A 22,472-nucleotide genomic window follows, 5' to 3' on the forward strand; every position below is an offset into this window, starting at 1 on the left:
GCAGAGATTTACCAGGTTTTGAACAAACGTGTACACACGACACTTCATCAGAACCATCCGGACAATCTATCTTCCCGTCACAGAACAGAGTCTGGGAAATGCACAGTGATGTTCCTGGACACATCACGGATGGACTTCTGCAGGTCGGAGGCGGAGGCGCAAAACCTGAACGGTCTTTGTTCAGAGTCACAGAATTTACTTCCTCTCTGTTAGTCTTAGCTGTGAACACATGGAGATCAGGCATTCATCAATAATGGTTGAACACAGCATGTCAAGTGTAACATGTGCTTATTGTTCTAAGAGGTTAACCAATAATAAGAGGAAATTTACATACAGTAGAGGTCTTAAAAGTATATAGAAGCAAAAAGCCAGAAAGGGTCAGGAATTGAGATTATTTTCAACATTAGTGGAGATCATGGGAAAAAATTAACAGGATATTGCACCTTTAAAGGCATGCATGTAATTGTTACAAATCTGGAGTAGGTGAAAGTATTATATGGAACAGTAAACCAAGACATTGGCAGGTTGATTTAGCTAGAAACACACTGTGGTTCGAACCAAAAACACCCGTTTGTATGAGTGGGCCAACATAGCAAAATTATGGTATGGTTCCTCCACACCAAACTTGCTTATCCATGTCTTTATGGACCTTGCTTTGGTGCACGGGTGCGCAGTCATGTTAGAACAGGACGGGGCAATCTCCAAAATGTTCCCACAAAGTTGGGAGCATGAAATGGTCCAAAATGTCTAGGTATGCTGAAGCACTAAGAGTTCCCTTCACTGGAACTAAGGGGCCAAGCCCAACCCCTGAAAAACAACCCCACACCATAATCCCCCCTCCACCAAACTTTACACTTGGCACAATGCAGTCGGGCAAGAACAGTTCTCCTGGCAACCGCCAAACCCAGACTCGTCCATCGGATTGCCAGACAGAGAAGTGTGATTGTCACTCCAGAGAACACGTCTCCACTGCTCTAGAGTCCAGTGACGGTGCGCTTTACACCACTGCATCCCACTTGATATAAGGCTTGGCTGCAGCTGCTCGGCCACAGAAACCCATTCCATGAAGCTCTCTACGCACCGTTCTTGAGCTAATCTGAAGGCCACAGAAGTTTGGAGATCTGTAGGTATTGACTCTGCAGAAAGTTGGCGACGTCTGCGCACCTCGGCATGCGCTGACCCCACTCTGTGATATTACGTGGCCTACCACTTCATGGCTGAGTTGCTGTTGTTCCCAATTGCTTCCACTTTGTTATAATACCACTAACAGTTGACCGTGGAATATTTAGTAGTGAGGAAATTTCCAGAATGGACTTATTGCACAGGTGGCATCTATCACAGTACCACGCTTGAATTCACTGAGCTCCTGAGAGCGACCCATTCTTTCACAAACGTTTGTAGAAGCGTCTGCATGCCTAGCTGACTGACTTTATACAACTGTGGCCATGGAAGGGATTGAAACACCTGAATTCAATGATTTGAAGGGGTGTCCCAATACTTTTGGCAATATAGTGTATATGGCTGAATTAAACTAGTATTTCCACTAGTAAACGCTGCACAATGGCAATAGTAATGTTGATTGAGTGAAACAGGTAGTCTGAGCTGGTGTAATGCAGGGTGGAGGTGGGGACTAATTTGCAGATTCATGGTTTCCACGTATATTAAATGAAGCAAGGGTGTATAATTACATTCAAGCTTTAAGAAATTCACAAATTTTTTTTATTCTTCAAATATGTCATTTTGGTGATTAAAGAGTTAAGGGATAACATTGACTACAGGGGGACTTTAAATACTGGGTGGGGAGAAATATAATAATGCATTGAACAAATGGCAGTCTCCATCTTTTGAAAACAAACTCACAGCAGCTGTCTTCATCAGTGGCGTCTATGCAGTCTTTCTCTCCATCACAGAGGAAGTTTTCTGGGATGCAGCGAGTTTTATTGTCACACTGGTGTTTGCAGTCGTGTGAGCGAGTGAAACAGTCCATTTCATCAGAGCGGTCCTGACACTGAGGTGTGCCGTCACACACCTGCTTTCTGTCGATACACATCCTCCCATGAGCGCACTGGAACTGATCTAGGAGGAAACGTTTGGTTTAAATGCCACTTACACATGTCTTGCCTACATAAAGCAGTTACGAATCAGCTTCATGCGTTTTACCTGCTTTACACTTATATTCACAGCCCCGTTCATCAGATCCATCCTTACAGTCCCTCTCTCCATCACACACATGACTGTACAGGACACACTCACGTCCATCCTTACAGGGTTTAGAGCCCGTACGACACTTTAATGGCCCCGAGGATGAGGATTTAGCAGCCATGTAACAAGCCACCTCATCAGAACCATCAAGGCAGTGAGCGCGACCATCACACACCAGATTCCCATCAATACACTTCCTTCTGTCCTTACACAGGAAGTCATCTGGCACAATATTACAGACGTCAGTGATTTGGTCATTAAGAAAAAGATTTACATGGAAGATCAAGCAGAGATTTACCAGGTTTTGAACAAACGTGTACACACGACACTTCATCAGAACCATCCGGACAATCTATCTTCCCGTCACAGAACAGAGTCTGGGAAATGCACAGTGATGTTCCTGGACACATCACGGATGGACTTCTGCAGGTCGGAGGCGGAGGCGCAAAACCTGAACGGTCTTTGTTCAGAGTCACAGAATTTACTTCCTCTCTGTTAGTCTTAGCTGTGAACACATGGAGATCAGGGATTCATCAATAACGGTTGAACACAGCATGTGAAGTGTAACATGTGCTTATTGTTCTAAGAGGTTAACCAATAATAAGAGGAAATTTACATGCAGTAGAGGTCTTAAGTATATAGTAGCACAAAAAGCCAGAAGGAGTCAGGAATTGTGATTATTTTCAACATTATTAGTGGAGATCATGGGAAAAAATTAACAGGATATTGCACCTTTAAAGGAATGCATGTAATTGTTGGTTTACTGTTTCATAGAATACTTTCACCTACTCCAGATTTGTAAGGCATTGGCAGGTTGATTTTGCTAGAAACGCACTGTGGTGCGAACCAAAAACACCCGTTTGTATGACTGAGCCGACACTGCAAAATTGACTCAACCAATGGTGAGAGTTTGGGTTGGAACGGTTTGTCGAACCAATAAAAAGTGGAATGTTTGGGAATCCTCTTTGAAAAAAACCTTGGCAACTCGTTTGGTGATGCTGTTGGAGATAATGGTTCACCCTTTGGTGAAAATCAATTTATTAAATGGTTTGTTTAAAAGCACATTAAAAACAATGCATAGACAAACATGTACAAATTTATAAGTCACCACCATTGTGGAGTATTTTCTCCTTAAAACTGCAGTGAACCAAAGGGTCTCAAAAACGCGTTTTGAAATTGCGGTTCTCTACGTCACAAATGCTGTCGTAACCAATCCTGTCAACATGCCGACAGGCTTTAGCTTATTAACTGCTGCGAAGCAGGAGAGTCTCAAGAGAAGCCAGGTTATACAGGTATACATTTTTCTGTTGATATGAAAAATCGGGTAGATTTAGTAATAAAGTGGATAAATTGTATTTATGCATGTACATTGGAATGTTATGATGAACTATATGCCTCTCTCCACTGACGTTCTGAGTTTTTTAAAGCGTTTCGAAGGATGCTGATTTAGGCTAAAATGCATTACCATTCTGATACATCGATTTGTAGATGACCCTGTATAATTCACTCTTCCACTTCTGAATCAGTTTCTGGTTCAAACATACACTATTGCCAAAAGTTGTGGGACGCCTGCCTTTACATGCACATGAAATTTAATGACATCCCATTCTTAATCCATAGGGTTTAATACCGAGTTGGCCCACCCTTTGCAGCTATAACAGCTTCTAAACCTTGTGGAAAGCCTACCCAGAAGAGTTGGAGTGTTTATGGGAATTTGACAATTCTTCTAGAAGCGCATTTGTGAGGTCAGGCACTGGTGCTGGACGAGAAGGCCTGGCTCGCAGTCTCCGCTCTAAATTTCATCCCAAAGGTGTTCTAACGGGTTGAGGTCAGGACTCTGTGCGGGCCAGCCAAGTTCCTCCACACCAAACTTGCTTATCCATGTCTTTATGGACCTTGCTTTGGAGCACGGGTGCACAGTCATGTTAGAACAGGACGGGGCAATCTCCAAAATGTTCCCACAAAGTTGGGAGCATGAAATGGTCCAAAATGTCTAGGTATGCTGAAGCACTAAGAGTTCCCTTCACTGGAACTAAGGGGCCAAGCCCAACCCCTGAAAAACAACCCCACACCATAATCCCCCCTCCACCAAACTTTACACTTGGCACAATGCAGTCGGGCAAGTACAGTTCTCCTGGCAACCGCCAAACCCAGACTCGTCCATCGGATTGCCAGACAGAGAAGTGTGATTGTCACTACAGAGAACACGTCTCCACTGCTCTAGAGTCCAGTGGCGGTGCGCTTTACACCACTGCATCCCACTTGATATAAGGCTTGGCTGCAGCTGCTCGGCCACAGAAACCCATTCCATGAAGCTCTCTACGCACCGTTCTTGAGCTAATCTGAAGGCCACAGAAGTTTGGAGATCTGTAGGTATTGACTCTGCAGAAAGTTGGCGACGTCTGCGCACCACGGCATGCGCTGACCCCACTCTGTGATATTACGTGGCCTACCACTTCATGGCTGAGTTGCTGTTGTTCCCAATTGCTTCCACTTTGTTATAACACCACTAACAGTTGACCGTGGAATATTTAGTAGTGAGGAAATTTCCAGAATGGACTTATTGCACAGGTGGCATCTATCACAGTACCACGCTTGAATTCACTGAGCTCCTGAGAGCGAACCATTCTTTCACAAACGTTTGTAGAAGCGTCTGCATGCCTAGCTGACTGACTTTATACAACTGTGGCCATGGAAGTGATTGAAACACCTGAATTCAATGATTTGGAGGGGTGTACCAATACGTTTGGCAATAGTGTATATGGCTGAATTAAACCAGTATTTCCACTGGCCCTTGTGCAGCGTTTACTATAGTAAGGTTGATTGAGTGAAACCGGTAGTCTGAGCTGGTGTAACGCAGGGTGGAGGTGGGGACTAATTTGCAGATTCATGGTTTCCACGTATATTAAATTAAGCAAGGGTGTATAATTACATTCAATTTTTTTTTTTTTTTTTTAAATAGCTTGAAATTCTTGTCATTTTGGTGATTAAAGAGTTCTAAGGGATAAAATTGACTACAGGGGGACTTTAAATACAGGGTGGGCATAAATATAATAATGCATTGAACAAATGGCAGTCTCCATCTTTTGAAAACAAACTCACAGCAGTTGTCTTCATCAGTGGCGTCTACACAGTCTTTCTCTCCATCACAGAGGAAGTTTTCTGGGATGCAGCGAGTTTTATTGTCACACTGGTGTTTGCAGTCGTGTGAGCGAGTGAAACAGTCCATTTCATCAGAGCGGTCCTGACACTGAGGTGTGCCATCACACACCTGCTTTCTGTCGATACACATCCTCCCATGAGCGCACTGGAACTGATCTAGGAGGAAACGTTTGGTTTAAATGCCACTTACACATGTCTTGGCTACATAAAGCAGTTACGAATCAGCTTCATGCGTTTTACCTGCTTTACACTTATATTCACAGCCCCGTTCATCAGATCCATCCTTACAGTCCCTCTCTCCATCACACACATGACTGTACAGGACACACTCGCGTCCATCCTTACAGGGTTTAGAGCCCAAACGACACTTTAATGGCCCCGAGGATGAGGATTTAGCAGCCATGTAACAAGCCACCTCATCAGAACCATCAAGGCAGTGAGCGCGACCATCACACACCAGATTCCCATCAATACACTTCCTTCTGTCCTTACACAGGAAGTCATCTGGCACAATATTACAGATGTCAGTGCTTTTCAACAAAAATAAAAGCAAAGATTTACATTGAAGATCAAGCAGAGATTTACCAGGTTTTGAACAAACGTGTACACACGACACTTCATCAGAACCATCCGGACAATCTATCTTCCCGTCACAGAACAGAGTCTGGGAAATGCACAGTGATGTTCCTGGACACATCATGGATGGACTTCTGCAGGTCGGAGGCGGAGGCGCAAAACCTGAACGGTCTTTGGTCAGAGTCACCGAATTTACATCGCCTCTGTTAGTCTCAGCTGAGAAATTACAAATACAGCATTCATCAATATTACATACAATAATATTAAATACAATGTCATCATTGGACAGTCTAAAATAATGTGCATAAATTACGTGATTAAATTCAAGCACAAGAGTGCCAGATCCACCAGCTTAAAGTAAAAATAAAACCGCACTCACTGGTTAAGGAAAACCTGGAAATATGAGGGAATTTTGAAATTGTGGCATGTCAAAATCAAGAACATTTGTACAAAAAAAAAATTTGTAGTTATGTTTAGCATGAAATAATTTCATAGGCTAGGAACTGTTTGTGAATGCGATCTTCATAAAATGTTTAAGATTCTTGGGCAGGGTTTGCCAAACTGGGATTGGTGAACCCCTGGAAGTTGGTGAGGGAACTGCAGGGGTTCATGAGTTTATGAAAAGCTAGGCAAAAACCTCAAATGAGTCACGATACAAATTAACCTCAATCTTTTGAAAACAAACTCACAGCAGTTGTCTTCATCAGTGGCGTCTACACAGTCTTTCTCTCCATCACAGAGGAAGTTTTCTGGGATGCAGCGAGTTTTATTGTCACACTGGTGATTGCAGTCGTGTGAGCGAGTGAAACAGTCCATTTCATCAGAGCGGTCCTGACACTGAGGTGTGCCGTCACACACCTGCTTTCTGTCGATACACATCCTCCCATGAGCGCACTGGAACTGATCTAGGAGGAAACGTTTGGTTATAATGCCACTTACACATGTCTTGGCTACATAAAGCAGTTACGAATCAGCTTCATGCGTTTTACCTGCTTTACACTTATATTCACAGCCCCGTTCATCAGATCCATCCTTACAGTCCCTCTCTCCATCACACACATGACTGTACAGGACACACTCACGTCCATCCTCACAGGGTTTAGAGCCCGTACGACACTTTAATGGCCCCGAGGATGAGGTTTCAGCAGCCATGGTGGGACATCCCATCTCATCTGAACCGTCAATGCAGTGAGAGCGACCATCACACACCAAATCTCTCTCCACACACTTACTCCCATCATTACACAGGAAGTCATCTGGAAGAACAAACCATTTTCTATTTAAATTTCCTGCAGTCTAATGATCTTTGCACACCAAGTCAGAAACACAATAAAACTAAACAAAATGCACAAAAAGCAAAGCTACACAGAAACAAGACCACCCCCCTGAACCAAGTTAATATTGTTCTAGAAGTTGACTATTCAAGTACTCTTTCAGGTTAAATATGATAAATAAAATGAGCAAAAACTCACTACTCAGAGTTAGTACTCGCTGCAGATAAAGTCCCAGTTGGTGATTTTAATATACATGTAGATAATGAAAAAGATGCATTGGGATTGGCATTTAAAAATATTCGTCTATTGGAGTTAAACACGTGTCAGGACCTACTCATTGTCATAACTCTAGATCTAATACGATCACACGGAATCGATGTTGATGCCGTTGAAATTCTGCAGCAGAGCGATGACATCTCAGATCATAATCTAGTCTCGCGTAAACTTCATTTAGCCAAGGCTGCAAAGCCGACGCATGTTACAAATATGTTAGACCTATCAATTTTGCCACTGATCCGGTAAGTTATTAATAAAGCAATGTTTAGTTTCATCTCAGCATCCCAGATTGCGACAAACTCTTAACTCTACCTTTTCCAGTACTTTAGGCACAGTTGCTCCATTGCACTTAAAGATTAAAGAAAAGAGTGCAACACCGTTGTACAACGAGCAAACTCAGGCCCTTAAGAGAGCAGCCAGAAAAATGGAGCAAAACTGGAAGAAAACTAAACTAGAGGTATTTCACGTTTCATGGAAGGAGAGCATAATTAACTATGCAACCGTCTACTACAGTATTGCATCAGGGAGTGCATTGTAGTCTCGCTAAGGAAAAAATTAGATTCATTCATTGCTATAGGATGAAGAATTTTTTTAACTCGTTAAATCCAAATCGACATGTTTGACCCTATACCGACTAAGCTAATGAAAGATGCTTCCAGAGGTCAAAGATCCTCTTAATATCATGAATTCATCTTTGTCATTAGGATAAATACCAAAAAGTTAAGCTGGCTGCGATTAAACCGCTTGTTAAAAAACACACAAAAAAAACACTTGATCCTACAGAATTAATCAATTACAGGCCGATCTCGAATCTACCTTTTCAGTCAAATATACTAGAAAAGGCAGTATCTTCACAACGATGTTCATTTTTAGAAAGAAATGGTTTCTGCGAAGATTTCAGTCAGACCGTACCATAGGACTGAGACAGCTCTCATCAGAGTCATAAATGATCTTCTCTTATCATCCGATCGTGGTTGTATCTCTCTATCGACCACAACATTCTTTTAAATAGACTCAAATGATGTTGGCATTAGTGGAAATGCATTAGCATGGTTTAAATACTTATGACCGTTATCAGTCTGTAGCAGTAAATGAAGAGATGTCTGATCGATCAAATTAGTATGGTGTACCACAAGGCTCAGTACTAGGACCGTTACTGTTCACTCTGTACATGCTACCCTTGGGAGATATCATTAGGAAGCATCGCATTAGTTTTCACTGCTATGCTGATACGCAGCTCTAGATTTCTTCACACCCTGACGAAACTAACCAATTCGCAAAATTAACAGAATGCATAGCTGATATTAAAAACGGGATGACTAGCAACTTACTAAATTCTGAAAAAAAGAGAGATTCTAATAATTGGAAAAAACAAAAAAACTCACGTAATAATCTAGAATACACTAACAATTGATGGCTGCTCTGTCAAGTCTTTGTCGGTTAGGAACCTGGGTGTGCTCTGATACCAATCTTTCATTTGAAAGTCACGTGTCTAGCATCTGTAAAACCACATTTTTTCCATCTTAAAAATATATCTAAATTGCGTCATATGCTCGCATGACCTAATTGTTCTGCATTTTTCATTGAGTTCATGACATCAAGGCTAGATTGTAATGCTATTATGGGTGGTTGCCCTGCACGCTTAAACTACAGCTGGTCCAAAATGCAGCAGCTCGAGTTCTTACCAGAACCAGGAAGTATGACCATATTAGCTCGGTTCAATCAACACTGCACTGGCTCCCTATTAAACATTGTAAGTGATCAGCAATATTAAATTTATACGAAGCAATAAATGGTTTAGCTCCCCAGTACTTGAGCGAGCTCTTACCGCATAGTCTTTCGCGTCTATTACAATTTTCAAAATTCCAGCCAGTTGATAATAGAATATCAAAATCGACTGCTGGCGGAAGATCCTTTTCCTATTTAGCACCAAAACTGTGGAACAATCTTCCTAACATTGTACAGGAAGCAGACACTGTCAGTTCAAATCTAGACTAAAAACACATCTCTTTGGCCTAGCATACACAACACATTATAGACTTCTATAATTAAATTTAGGCTGCATAGTTTAGATCAGCCGGAACACTCCTCATAAATCCTGATGTACTTGTTACATCATGAGGATGGCGTCTACGCTAATATTAGTCCGTTTATCCGAGGTTTACCGCAGTCCGCCGTATCCAGATCTGATGCAGGACCTGCGCTTGGACACGATGACAACGCAGTCCTGAAGTTTCAACCAGTCAAGGCGGATCCCGACCGTATCCAGATCAGATGGTGGACCTGCACCTGGACCCATCCCTAAAGTGCCAGCCTCATCAGCCCTGTGAAGGCCTCATCGACACGACAGCCATCGGCACTGATCCTCAAACTCGTCTCCATACCGGCGTGATGACTCTGACTTCCAACCAGATGGAACTGGATTAATATTCTGAATGTTCTGATCCAATCTGACCTGTAATGCTGCCTGAATCAATCATGCACTGTTCCTTCGTTGGCCAGAAGAGAACTGGCCCCCGTCTGAGCTTGGTTTCTCCCAAGGTTTTTTCCTCCATTCTGTCACTGATGGAGTTTTGGTTCCTTGCCACTGTTGCCTTGGCTTGCTTAGTTGGGGAAATTTAATATTCAACTACATTGATCTGCCTTAAGGTGGACGATGATGCAATTTTCTATTAGAAACAAACTTTGTATTATTTTCATGTGATCACTGTGAAGCTGCTTGATACAATCTGTATTGTAAAAAGCGCTATATAAAAAGGTGACTTGACTACTTGCAAAAAAAAAAAAAAAAAAAAAAAAAAAAAGTATATATATATAGAAAAAATTATATATATCTTCTGTCACTGCTTTCATGTGTTATTTTTTCAGTATTTTTTTTTAAAACAATGCAAAAACAGGTCTTAAGGATTTAGTAAACTAGAAGCATTCGAACAACAGTATTTTTAGTATTCGGATTTGGGCATATCCCTATTACTATGTTTGGATAGGAAATTACACATTCAACAGAATCTAAAGGGACACGGTGATGGAAAAAATATGAGGTGAGGAAAAAAAATATATATATTTAATGCTTTTGCAATTATACAGTTGGGTAATTATGTTGCATATAATTTGTGGGCACCAGGGAACCACAATCAAAATATGCAAAAACCCTTTTGAATGCACGCTCGCTTTTTAAATTTCACTATCGAATTCCCGACACACACACTCTGCTTATAGGTTGCACATCCCTATAGTTAATAAAATTACCTTTTTTTATTTTTGGGTGAACTATGCCTATCATAAAGCATACCTGGCTTTGCACACATGTCCAAACATGAGGCCTCATCAGACCCATCTGGACAGTCCTTCTTCCCATCACACCGCTGAGATCGACTGATACACACCGTTGAGCCTTGACAAAAGACTAGGGGACTTTTGCAAGTCACCTCAGTAGGATGAACATCTTCAGTCATCTTATCTGAAGTGCATACAAAACTACAAATAAGTAACTGTAGCAGAAAATCCACACAAAAGGAAACCCAGAAGAACATTACAAACCTTGTTGGACTTCCCTGAGGGCAACAGATAAGCTTACAACTCCTTTCTCGACAGCCACCCCAGAGACACGAGCTCCGTCTTTACGACTCCAAACGGTCAGGACGTTCTTGAACAATGCCACCATGTAGGGTTCATAAGCAGCCACGATGGAGCCAGGAACGACCCAGTCTAAACCAGCTGAGTACTTCCTCATCTTCAATAGACTCATAACCTGCAAGTCTAAAGCAAACGTAACATTCAGCTGAAGTACATGAAAGCCAGTAGTGTTCACACACGGTCAATTCAGAAAAAGGACACTCACAAGACTCCATGTTCCAAAGGAAGCCATTCGCTTTTCTGTCAAACACAATGCTGTCGACCCCACTGTCCTCAAAACTGAAGATCGATTCTGCTCTTCCAGCAAACAGACCCAGTTTCATTCTCATGATCTGAGCTCCCTCTAGCCAGTACAGCTTTCCTCTCTGCCAATCCACGAACAGGTCTAGGATTGCAGTTTTGGCTTGATATAGTTGCCTGGAAATGCTTTGGTCAAGGGGGCCAATGGTTGAAACACCAATGGAAAGTTCATCACATGCCAGCCAATACAGATTGCCGGTTCTCTGGTCAACTCTGACGACGCAGGCTAAGGGAAGAGACAAAGCAAGTCAGAATTACTCATGAGCTGGAATTATCAGTGGGAATAAATGTAGTGTAACCAATAAAAAAAAAAAATATATATATATATATTTTGCTTGGGAGTACATATGTAAATACATGCGAGTACATATCAATTTTCATACGTTTAATATTTCCCAAGATAAAAAGTATTTTCAAATATCAAGAAATATTAACTCGTGACATTACTGTACTTAATTATATTTATATCATGACATTTTACAATCTGAAAACATCCATTCAATGTCATAGAAAAAAAAAAAATTAAAGGGATTAAATACTGATTCAGTTAACTTTTTCTAAGCAATGGTAGTAAAATATTATACCAAACTACTTTCTTCATTCTTTTAATGAGGCTTTTATCCATCATGAAATGTATCAGGAGAGTTGTATCACTCCACACTTTTGGCCCAACAAAGTCAAGTGTGTGCAGCTCGAATCGCCAGTGTTTAGGCCTTATGTGAAATAGTAACACTTACCAGGTTTTAAAGTCAGAATGTACTCGGATAAGTCTTGAGAACGTATGTTCATCTTTACGTGGCCTGTCCCATTAGACCAAACCAGACATCCTCGCCGCCAGTACATGTCAAAGGACTGGATGTCTTCATCCGAAGTAAAGAGTTCAGTTTTCACAGGAGTCTTTCCAGCAAACTCCAAACTGTATATGGTTGTGGCTGTTGCATAGGCAACCGTAAAATCTGACAATGACGAGAGATTAAACAAATCATCAAAAGCAAAAGTTATAGGCCAATCTTTAAACAAATGCTTAATATTAAATGCTAAATAAACAAAAACACACTTTCGCAAGATCCCCAAGACATGGGCAACGCTCCCTCCGGACACAGACAGGTGAATCCAACAGCACTTTTCTTGGAGGGCAAACACAGCTGGCATCCTGAGTTTTTACATGGTGTAAAACCTACATGTACATCATGGAAACAATATTTAGCTGAGGCTTGAGCCAATGACGTGGTGTAACCACTAGGGGTGTACGATATTGACAAATTCAATATTTTCTGGGATTTTGTTGCGAATAATCAATTGATATTTGCTGAGCCGTTTTATTGTGCTGGTCCTTGGCAGGTTTAGGACTGCCGTAGACAGCTGACTCAAAGTTTTTGCCATTCTTCATATTTTGTGCGGTGGTTGTGACACTTGTACGCACAGAAAGCAGCTTAAGACAACGCTTGAACGGATAAGTCTTAAATAGTTGAAAATGGAATGGGCATCAGATCTGCACCATGTGCATCGTAGACATATCGCACACCCTTAGTAAACACTGTGATGAAGTCAGAAAGGCGGCGTTTACAAAATGTAATTTACCTTGGGGTTGCTGAAGCGCATGGTAGACGTTCAGGACAGGAAGCGAGGCTTTTAGGATGAATCCATCTCGTTTGGCAACAGACAGATTTTGAGGAGCCTGCCAGAGTTTTTTATCATCAGCCCAGTAGAACCAGCCATTAAATACAGCCAGAGTCTGAGCACGATTTCCTTGAAAGACACCCAAAAAGGTGTGCCGCCCAGTGCCATCTGTCCTGATGCTCTCAATTGACTGGAATATCAATTTAAAGTTCTCAAAATAAATACAATCAACACATTTGACAAACAAAATTAGGGTTTTTCCAAATGTAACGCACCATTTTGTATGTACTGATCCAATACAGCCGCTGTGCAGCCACATCCACCACAAGACTTCTTGGTAACTGTGCAGTAATGAACAACAGTGTTGTCCGATTCGAACCATCCATTTCCGCCCTCTCAATGGTTATTTCTTCATTCGTTGCTTTATTAATCCAAAATATGAAACTACGCAGAGGGAAAAAAAGCCGGATATAATGGTGCTCCTCAAATCTGTACTAAGGTGAGAAGCAGTTTGTACCTCTCGATTGGGCTGAGGACCATATCGCTTGGGTCCATTTCTTTGGACATGACGATGCCTACAGCACTACCATCAGCTGCACCAGTGTAGATGGCTTTCTGGGTAACACTCGCCCAATACAGCTGTCCAGTGAGCCAGTCGACGGCTAGACTCTTCACACCAGACTGCCCTAATAAGTGGGGAATAAAAACAAACATAACGTTTTTGGTCCATGCCAAAATATTTGAGGCATTTCTGCATGGACTTGGCAAAAATCCCTCAAAATAACTAACCTGAATACAGAATCGTGCTCTTCCGGTTAGAAGCCTTGTAGATATTCCCATTTTGATCCGCCCAGTAAATGAAGTTCCTCTGGATATCATAGGTCATGGCTACAGTTTCACTCTCACTTGTAAAAAGTGGTTCATACACTCTGGTCTTCACATTCACTAAACCAATGAGTCCCTTCCTAGATGTCAAAATCTTCATCACGGCTCCTTGAAAAAAAAAACAATTTGACATTATCGGCATTGTGTCTACTTGTTTTTACTTGTAAAATCTGAAAATGTAAGCCATAAGTTACCTTGAGCTTCACAAGAGCCATTGCCAAGAGGTTTGAAACCATTCTGGCACAGACAGCGAAAAGACCCTGGTGTATTAGAGCACAAGTGCATGCATGGTCCAAAAGACTGATCACACTCATTGACATCTGCAATATAAAAGATTTGTCATTTTACCGCACTAGATTCGTGTCCAACCAATTATTTATTCTAAAACTGACCACTATTAAAAACACACCTGTTTTACATAGCTTTTAACAATGAATAGGCAGGTTACATTGGCCGTTCCACTACTGTATGTTTTATACTCTATTTGTACGTAATGATTTATTGTTCCTTTTTTTTATGTGATTGTACTCTGACTAACTGATTCCATATGTACAGCACTTTGGTCAGCGGAAGTCGTTTTTAAATGTGCTTTATAAATAAATCTGACTCGACTATTGGTCACATGTGGAAGATGAACATTTGTCAATACAAAAGGTAATGTTTGGAATTAACAGTGTACAGACTACTGCATACATACAGCATCCTGACGACCCATTACGTATTAATAACAACTATTAGTTGGGCTTGCGAAGCATTGCTATTGTGGAGAAGTCAAAATGTGCTAGCATCATGCTAAATCATGTCAGCATATTTTAGCACAAAGCTAGATTATGCTAAAAACATGCTAACGCATGTTAGCAATAAGCTACCCATGTTATCATCATGCTAATGGTCTTAACATGATGCCAACAATGTTATTTTGTGTTAGCATATGCCAGCCACATGCTAAAGAGAATTATGCTAAAAAACACCCATATACATTTCAGAATATTGTAGAGAAATGAGGGTGAGCTTTTTTTGTCTCAGGGCAGTGTAGTTGTGCACTGCAAGCAAAGCACCGCTCACATTTTCTTCATAAAATGTACATCTAGTAATTATGCAACGGTTTGTCAAATTTCATTCGTCCATAAAACAGTGTAGATACTGCATTGCATTTTTTCTGTATGACTTGTATGTGTGTAACTCCAAATACAGCCTGCTTAGAGGCACAAGTGAAACGAGTGTACCTTCACAATCAAGTCCGTTTGCAGAAAGGGTCATTCCAGTGGGACAAGAGCACAGGGCTCCCCAAAGCTGGTCAATGCAAGAATGGCTACAGCCACCATTGCCATTATGACAAGTTTTACCTAGTTAAAAGAAGGGAAACATGAATAATAAGTAAACATAAGTAACCAAAATTAATAAACCAAATGAAACTAAGCCACTAACTAAAACAAACACCTAAACAAAACACTAAAAATAAATGAGCCAACCTGTTCATAGAGAAATGCTGCATGATCAAATTCAAACAGGTGTCAAAACAAAACAAATAACATTGCGAGTCTCCATGTACCACAAGTAAGAGGCTCATCTCTCCTATCCGAGCACTGAGCGACTCCGTCACACCTCTCTCTCTGGCTTATACACCTGCCATCAGCACAGCGCATGCTCATCTTCCCACAGGACCCTACAACACAGGTCACAAATATAGAACATCAATCTTAGAGATCATCAATAAAAAGGACATGGTGATATTCTAGATATCAACAGAAATGCTGTACAGCATAAAGGGTGTCGATTCTTAAGCCGTAACCCACAGAGATTCCATCGGCTTGCGTGTTGCGAGTGCAATATTAAAAGTTCACAGGACAATGAAGGCATTTACATGCACAATCATACACCAATGTACTCTTATTATGCTTTTTCCCCAGATGTTACCTTTCATGTAGTGTAATATGGCTGTTTGTGAATATAAAAGCTATGTAAAGTTTCAAAGATCAAAGTGCAGTTAAAAGGAGTTGTTGTCTCCAAAAAGAAAGCGATTCTGAACTGCCTGAAACGAGTCGTCAGTAATTCCAGTCTTACTACCTGCTCGAACCTACATAGGATTGTAACAAATTTGCATAACGCCAGCCTATGTCTTCATTGGAAGCCCAAGAACAATGTCTACGTTGACCCTCAAACACTTTAGTTGTAGCGGAGACTGGAAGGCTGCATCTGAAATCACACTTACCTACTATATAGTAGGCGAACAAACAGTATGTGATAAAAGTATGTCCGAATTCAAGGTATTCATAAGTAGGTAATAAGTCCGGGGATGATCTTCTACTTCCGGCGAGATTCTGAAGTGTGCATACAATGAACACTTTACTATCATATGAGGACACGGGAGAGGAATTTGAGAAAATTAAAGTGTGTTTTGACCATGAATGCATGCAAACCAAATCAGGAATCTTTAAAAAAGCAAATTACAGGAATAGCAAAATTATAAAAATAGCAAATTATTGCTTTCATTTTCCACCAAATACAACTATCTGAATCTTTTCCATTCAATTTTGCATGTGGACAAATTCCCCTTGTTTTAAGATTCTGATAATCAGAGCTGGTCACTTCTTGTATTTACTTTAACCAAGTGGTACAGCAATTTAACAAGTCAGTTCAAGTTTCTAATGCAATGACATTCATACACCATATAACAAGAGTTTACACTTCTAGAGCATCTCACCACACGTTTCTTCATCAGAGTTATCGCCGCAGTCGTCGACGTCATTGCAGAGAAGGTCTCGTGGGATGCAGACCTTGTTCTTGCACTTCCAGTCACCCGAGAGACACCCTAAACGCCAGCTGCAATCCCACTCATCCGAAGCATCGGGACATTGGGGCCGCCCGTCACAAACAGCCGACCCAGACACACACCCGGAGCCATCCGCACACTCAAAATCCCCTGCTTGACATACTAGTGGTATAAAATGTATGCTTGTTTGTTAAGTGTTTTTCTTCCATAGAAATGAATACAACAAGACCATTGTAAATGTAAAGAAAAAGGTGGTACATACAACAGTCCATCTCGTCAGATCCGTCCTGGCAGTCACTGGCAGCATCACAGCGCCATCGGTGCGGCACACACACCCCATCATCACACTGCCACTGACTCCTGCTGCAGTCTCCATACACACCTGAGAGAACATCCACAGCCCTCCTTCACTTTCAGTGCTTTTGACACATACGCATTATACGACCACTGCATACTTCATACTGGAAGTTGTCAACATGTAAAATGAAAATAGGGATATCCAAGGAGGTAAAAAAATTATCTTTATAGCTTTTTCAGTGACATATCTACTCGCATGACTTCCTGATTGAAAACTGAACGCACATTTACCATTTGCAAGAACAACAGTAATATGTATATATAATTGCAACATAAAACGTGTAAAAACTTGCCCTGCAAAAACACGTGTTGCTTCATATTTTTGTGTGACAACATTTATTTTAAATAGTAATTGTTTTGTAACAATGTGAAAGTACTGACACTTTCGGTTAATTTCATGTATTTATTGCTGAAAAACAAATCTTAGTGAGCAGAAAGTGTAGTTCTTTGCTAGTTTAATTTAATATAAAGATGATTGGAGTCTATAGATTAAAACAATTAAACGATTCATTATAAATTGACACTGAACTGATTTTCAGAAATGAACCAAACTCTTTAGTGTAATTTCCTAAATTTTGAATATAGTAGTGTGACATTGTATTTCGTTTACTTGCCACAGGAATAGAAAAGTGATAATGCAATTTCAGTTTAAAGGACATAATTCATACAACAAAAGTACTGTAGTTGAAGAGAATCTGAAACAAACAAACGAAAATAGTCACTGTGAAACCGAACTGAGACGTACCCTTCTTACAACTAGCCCCAGTTTCTCCTTTAGCTATCTTTTAAAGTATCGGTGGCATATTAAAATAAACATCATTAAAATGTCCTACCGCTTTTATAAGTTTATAATAAAGGCAAGACACTGACCTGCCAGTAAGGCGAAGACTGCCGTGCAGTAGATTAAACGCCTCAGGTCCATCACACCTGTTTGAGCCACGCGCGTCTGCGGGCCAATCACAATCCTTTATACGCGCTCAATCATGACGTCATGCAGGCATAGACAATCAAACATCTTTTGTTTACCGATCAAAAGGTTGTAATAATTAGGATGTTTCAAATATTTTTTTAAAGGACTCACCAAGTCTTCATTTATTTGGTCAAAAATACAATAGAAACAGTAAAATTGTGACAAAGTATTACAATTTAAAATAACTGTTTTCAATGTGAATTGCTTTTAAAAATGATCAAAGCTGAATTTTCAGCATCATTACTCCAGTCTTACGATCATACGATCCTTCAGAAATCATTCTAATATGCTGATCAATTATTAAGCACAGTTGTAGTCGTCGGTCCACGAGACGGAGGACTGTGAGGTGTTTCTCGTCTTCACACTATGCATTAGTTGCTTCACAATCACAACTTCACACAGCTGCTCAACTCATATTTCATAAATAAATGTGAATTATCTGGCCAAAGCAGTGATTGTGCTCAGTTTATGGCGTTCAGTTTATCGCATGATCACATGATCATCTCTCCACGAAGATTTTTTTTAGTTGGATTAGCTACACTCATCTGGTTTAGTGTTGAATTTGAAATCATATTAATTAGTTAAATGACAAAACTGCTGTCAACTTCAGCAGCTTTTTCCTCGTTTCAGTGTGCATACAACATCCATGCAAGCATTTCATCTGAATTTCTTCTGAAAGTTTTAGAAAGGTACAGTACAAAAACACAAAGATTAATTTGCATATTTTTTTAAACATTCCTAATATAACGATAATGTCACAAAATGTAAATAAAATTATTTACAAATATAAGTATATCTGAATAATAAAGAATATAATAAAATATTAAAACAAAACAAATCAAATAAAGTGTAAAAAAAAATGCATAGCCATTGCATGTGAACAAAATACTTTTGATTGTGCACATCACTGACAAATTTTGAGCCTTATTGAAAATTCCTACATTCCTATGATTAACATTTCATCTATAATTTAATTTGTAGCAACACAACATGAAAATATTAGTCTAGTCAAAGTTTCAGAAATATAGTACAAAAACACCGAGTAACAAAATGTCTATTACTAAATAATATAATTTTATTGTGGGTAATTTCAAGATGCAATTTTGCCAAATTATGCAGAAGAGATTAAACTATAATAGTTAGGCCTGGTTTCACAGAAAGGGTTTAGATTAAGTCAGGATTAGGCCCTATAATTCAATCAGGACATTTTATAAACGTACAAAGTGTGCAGATGTCATGTTATATGTCTCTGTCCGGAAAGGATGAAACATGTGCTGTACCTGTACACGTTTATTCATGCACTGTAAAAATTTTTAAATAATAAAATCTTTTTTTTTTAAAGTCACCGCCTTACATTTTTAAGTACAATCAACTTGATAATAATAAAAATAATAATAATAAAAATAAACCTGGATGTTTAAGCTTAAATTACATTAAACTGACTTTAAAAAAATAGTCGAATCTTCTTTAACTTATAAAAAATATGGAAATTGCAAAAAATTTAAAGCAATGATAAAACGTGTTGTGACTGTTGTCATAATCATGTCTTTTTTTTTTTTTTACAGTGTGCTCTTGACAGCAAAACAACTAGCGATTGAATAATGGACAATGGGGACATCTAGTGATCATGAGCTGGTACTGCTAGTGTGCTTTTTGTTATTACTTGGGCTTTATCGTCACATTAAATCACCTTTATGGAAAAAATATATATAATTTAGAACAAATCTTGACATATTGCTATAATGACTTCCATAACATCTGTGATGTACACATCTCACACTTTTGCCCATTTCTCGACGTTACAGCGAACATCATCACACACTGTTGAGGACAGAAAAACAATGGTGTTTTTTTAAACGTGTGTGTGTTTGTGTGTGTGTGTGTGTGCACGCTGCCTCGTAATCTTTATTATAGGTGCTTTATTACCGCAAATGAGCACAGGTGGTTTATAGCACACGCTTATGGTATGTTTTAGTCCTATTTGTTACACACTGAATGGCGGATGAACGCACACAACACATCCCAATCTCATAGTAATGTTATTTAGAGGCAGTAACTCGCTTGCAATTTCCCCACCCCGTTCGCTTCGAGTCTATTATGAAGTCAATAGATGGACAGCCACACTGACAAACCACTGCCTTCTACTAAAACCTAAACATCCCTGATTAGAAGACACAATCTGATTAGCCAATAAAAATCGACTGTAGTATGCATATTCATTTTTTATCAAGACTGACGGTTTCATAAGCCTATCGACGAGAAGCATATCAATGAAAGGCTTCTCGTTCATCCAATGAAAAGATAGGAGGCGGGGCTTAGGCAGAGCGCGTATCGCGTTGCGTGCTTTAAGGTTAGGTTGCGCGCGCTGGAGGCCGTCGTCTGCTGCTGTAATTCGGCTACAGTGGGAAGGAAAATATTGTTTAAAGTCGCCTTTTACCCACCCACGAATAATCCGTTTCGCTGGGATTTTACGCTACTCCTTCCTTACAGAGAAAGCTTCTCGCTAAAAGGGTGAGTTGAAGGGTAAATGTGAAGATAACGGCTCGCGAACCCGTTTGAAAGCTGTTTATTTTTCTGTCAAAGAAAGTAGCGCAGGCTGCTAGCGGTTTCCACAAACTCAACGGCAACGCAAACTCACACACCTCTCACTAACAGGCAAATGTCGATTTTTCGCTTTTGCACAGATGAAAGAGTTTATAATGCAGCGATGAATGTAAGTGTATTGATCCTGGGGTTTGTTATATCGCAGGCAGACCGGGACAGTGAGTCGATTAGCGGCCCATGCAGCCATAACAAGCCCGTGATACTCCACCAGATCACTGGAGAAGGTAAACAATGCGTTTATTTATTAATTATTAGTCATTTAGAGCTTACACATGAGTTAATGACGAGCAGGGTCTGTTTGACTCGACTTCTATGCATGATTAGAATGATACCAGCAGATGTAACGTTACTTGGTGATGTTTGTTTTGCCCATAAATATGTTTTTGCTTTGGCGTTTGTACACAAATGCATTCATAAGAATAGTGTGATATAACTTACTCCTGCCTCATTGGCCTCTGTGTATTGCTCATCTCAGGGTTTGGCTGTCAGAACTTACAGAGCTGTCTACCTAGACAACAGTTTTGGGCTTCAAAGTTGCATTACTAAATGCTGCTGACAAGGAACGCGCCAAAACGTTAGAATCAAACATTCCAACACGCCAATTATAGGCAAAATTGAGCGTTCCATTTGAGTGTTCCATTCGAAACTTTCAAAGCATCTGTGATGCTCAAATTTTGTGAACGTTCAATTAAAAACGTTCCGAACACGTCAATGATTTCCTGCTTACAGTGTTGATGCGTTTATTTTGTACTTTCCAATTTGGTCCATGACACCAGAAAACTTGAAACAAAAATTAATCTACCAGGCTTGTCTATATCTCATCAATACACTGAAAAAACTAAGTAAAATTCCATATGTGCAATTTACTTAACTTATTTAAGTGGACTTAATTTTTCTTTTGCAAGTTAAGTAAAATGAACAAAGAAAATAACAACTCCAACTTGGCCTGTAAACGTTTAAGTACTTATTTGAAGTTTACTTTGCAATACTTTTTACTCAAACAACATGACACTGAATTAAACCATGCTTTTAACGTGTATGCTTTACTTAGAAACATCTAAGTAGTAAATAAATAGTACAATAGATATTGTGTAAACACCATGTTTACATAATAGAAGTGACACGGTTCCCACCCGAACACAGGGACACAATACTTGGTACACATTGACGGTAACATTTGATGGATTGTTTTTGAATATGAATGTGTCATTTTTAATAAAGAAAATGAACTCCAGATGTCACAAAACAGCAATTTGCTAAACAGATAAAACGTGTGTAAATACTGCTGGAAAACAGTGAGAAATCAACCTTAATTATTCGTGCTGCAGTGCATGATGGGAACACCATAACAGAAAGTTGAGTTGATTTTACTTAATTTTATAACGTTGATATTTACGCTTTAATTTCTTCAAGCTTGAATTGAGTACTAATATAGAATTTTATTCTTGCCTGAACTAACTTTGTCATTTGTTTTTTTTAGAAGTATTTATTTAATTTTTATCAATGTGTGTTTAATATTTAATTCAAACCGTTCAAATAGGCGTGTTGCCAAAAAAGGTGAACGTGCCCCAAAATCACTGGTATGCTATAATAAATCTTTCAAATGCTCCCGAAATCTGCTATTCATGTTCAAAATGTGCCTTTGATGTGCTAACATGCTTCAAACGTTCTTGAAACCATTCAGACTAGCATGTGATGCCTAAAGTGCTGTCAAGCTCGACCGGTCACTAAGTGGCCGTTCACTTTTGCACTTTCGCTTTGTTGTACAATCTTGATATTTGAGATTTCAAATGTTGAATAGTTACACTAAGGGCTGTCACTAACGATTTTATTGCTA

General features: G+C 39.8%; 2 protein-coding genes across 5 annotated transcripts in view; one reads left to right on the forward strand and one right to left on the reverse strand.

Moving 5' to 3' along the window:
- The window catches only part of LOC130076594 (low-density lipoprotein receptor-related protein 2-like), a 30,525-nt gene extending 12,542 nt beyond the window's left edge, over nt 1-17,983 (reverse strand). Inside the window, exons 1-24 of the mRNA XM_056241733.1 lie at nt 17,932-17,983; nt 16,967-17,086; nt 16,636-16,866; nt 15,484-15,597; nt 15,158-15,277; nt 14,126-14,251; nt 13,836-14,039; nt 13,564-13,732; nt 13,322-13,490; nt 13,008-13,236; nt 12,484-12,603; nt 12,164-12,382; nt 11,332-11,652; nt 11,031-11,249; nt 10,783-10,950; nt 6,930-7,196; nt 6,630-6,845; nt 5,950-6,156; nt 5,605-5,868; nt 5,305-5,520; nt 2,501-2,707; nt 2,161-2,424; nt 1,861-2,076; nt 13-219 (exon numbers count right to left, since the gene is read on the reverse strand). Coding sequence (XP_056097708.1) covers nt 13-219; nt 1,861-2,076; nt 2,161-2,424; nt 2,501-2,707; nt 5,305-5,520; nt 5,605-5,868; nt 5,950-6,156; nt 6,630-6,845; nt 6,930-7,196; nt 10,783-10,950; nt 11,031-11,249; nt 11,332-11,652; nt 12,164-12,382; nt 12,484-12,603; nt 13,008-13,236; nt 13,322-13,490; nt 13,564-13,732; nt 13,836-14,039; nt 14,126-14,251; nt 15,158-15,277; nt 15,484-15,597; nt 16,636-16,866; nt 16,967-17,086; nt 17,932-17,983 — 4,645 coding nt within the window. The remainder of the gene's footprint in view (nt 1-12; nt 220-1,860; nt 2,077-2,160; nt 2,425-2,500; nt 2,708-5,304; nt 5,521-5,604; nt 5,869-5,949; nt 6,157-6,629; nt 6,846-6,929; nt 7,197-10,782; nt 10,951-11,030; nt 11,250-11,331; nt 11,653-12,163; nt 12,383-12,483; nt 12,604-13,007; nt 13,237-13,321; nt 13,491-13,563; nt 13,733-13,835; nt 14,040-14,125; nt 14,252-15,157; nt 15,278-15,483; nt 15,598-16,635; nt 16,867-16,966; nt 17,087-17,931) is intronic.
- A 2,393-nt stretch (nt 17,984-20,376) lies between these two features.
- Nucleotides 20,377-22,472, forward strand: part of smad2 (SMAD family member 2) — a 30,731-nt gene continuing 28,635 nt past the window's right edge. For 2 of the 4 annotated variants that reach the window (XM_056241705.1, XM_056241706.1), the window contains exons 1-2: nt 20,377-20,542; nt 20,781-20,859. The gene's annotated coding sequence lies outside the window, so the exon portion shown is untranslated. The remainder of the gene's footprint in view (nt 20,543-20,780; nt 20,860-22,472) is intronic. The other 2 variants (XM_056241703.1, XM_056241704.1) reach the window with 2 other exon arrangements.

Source organism: Rhinichthys klamathensis, unplaced genomic scaffold (genome assembly GCF_029890125.1).
Source record: "Rhinichthys klamathensis goyatoka isolate OS25496 unplaced genomic scaffold, OSU_Roscu_1.1 h1tg000665l_1, whole genome shotgun sequence".
Taxonomy (NCBI): Eukaryota; Metazoa; Chordata; class Actinopteri; order Cypriniformes; family Leuciscidae; genus Rhinichthys; species Rhinichthys klamathensis.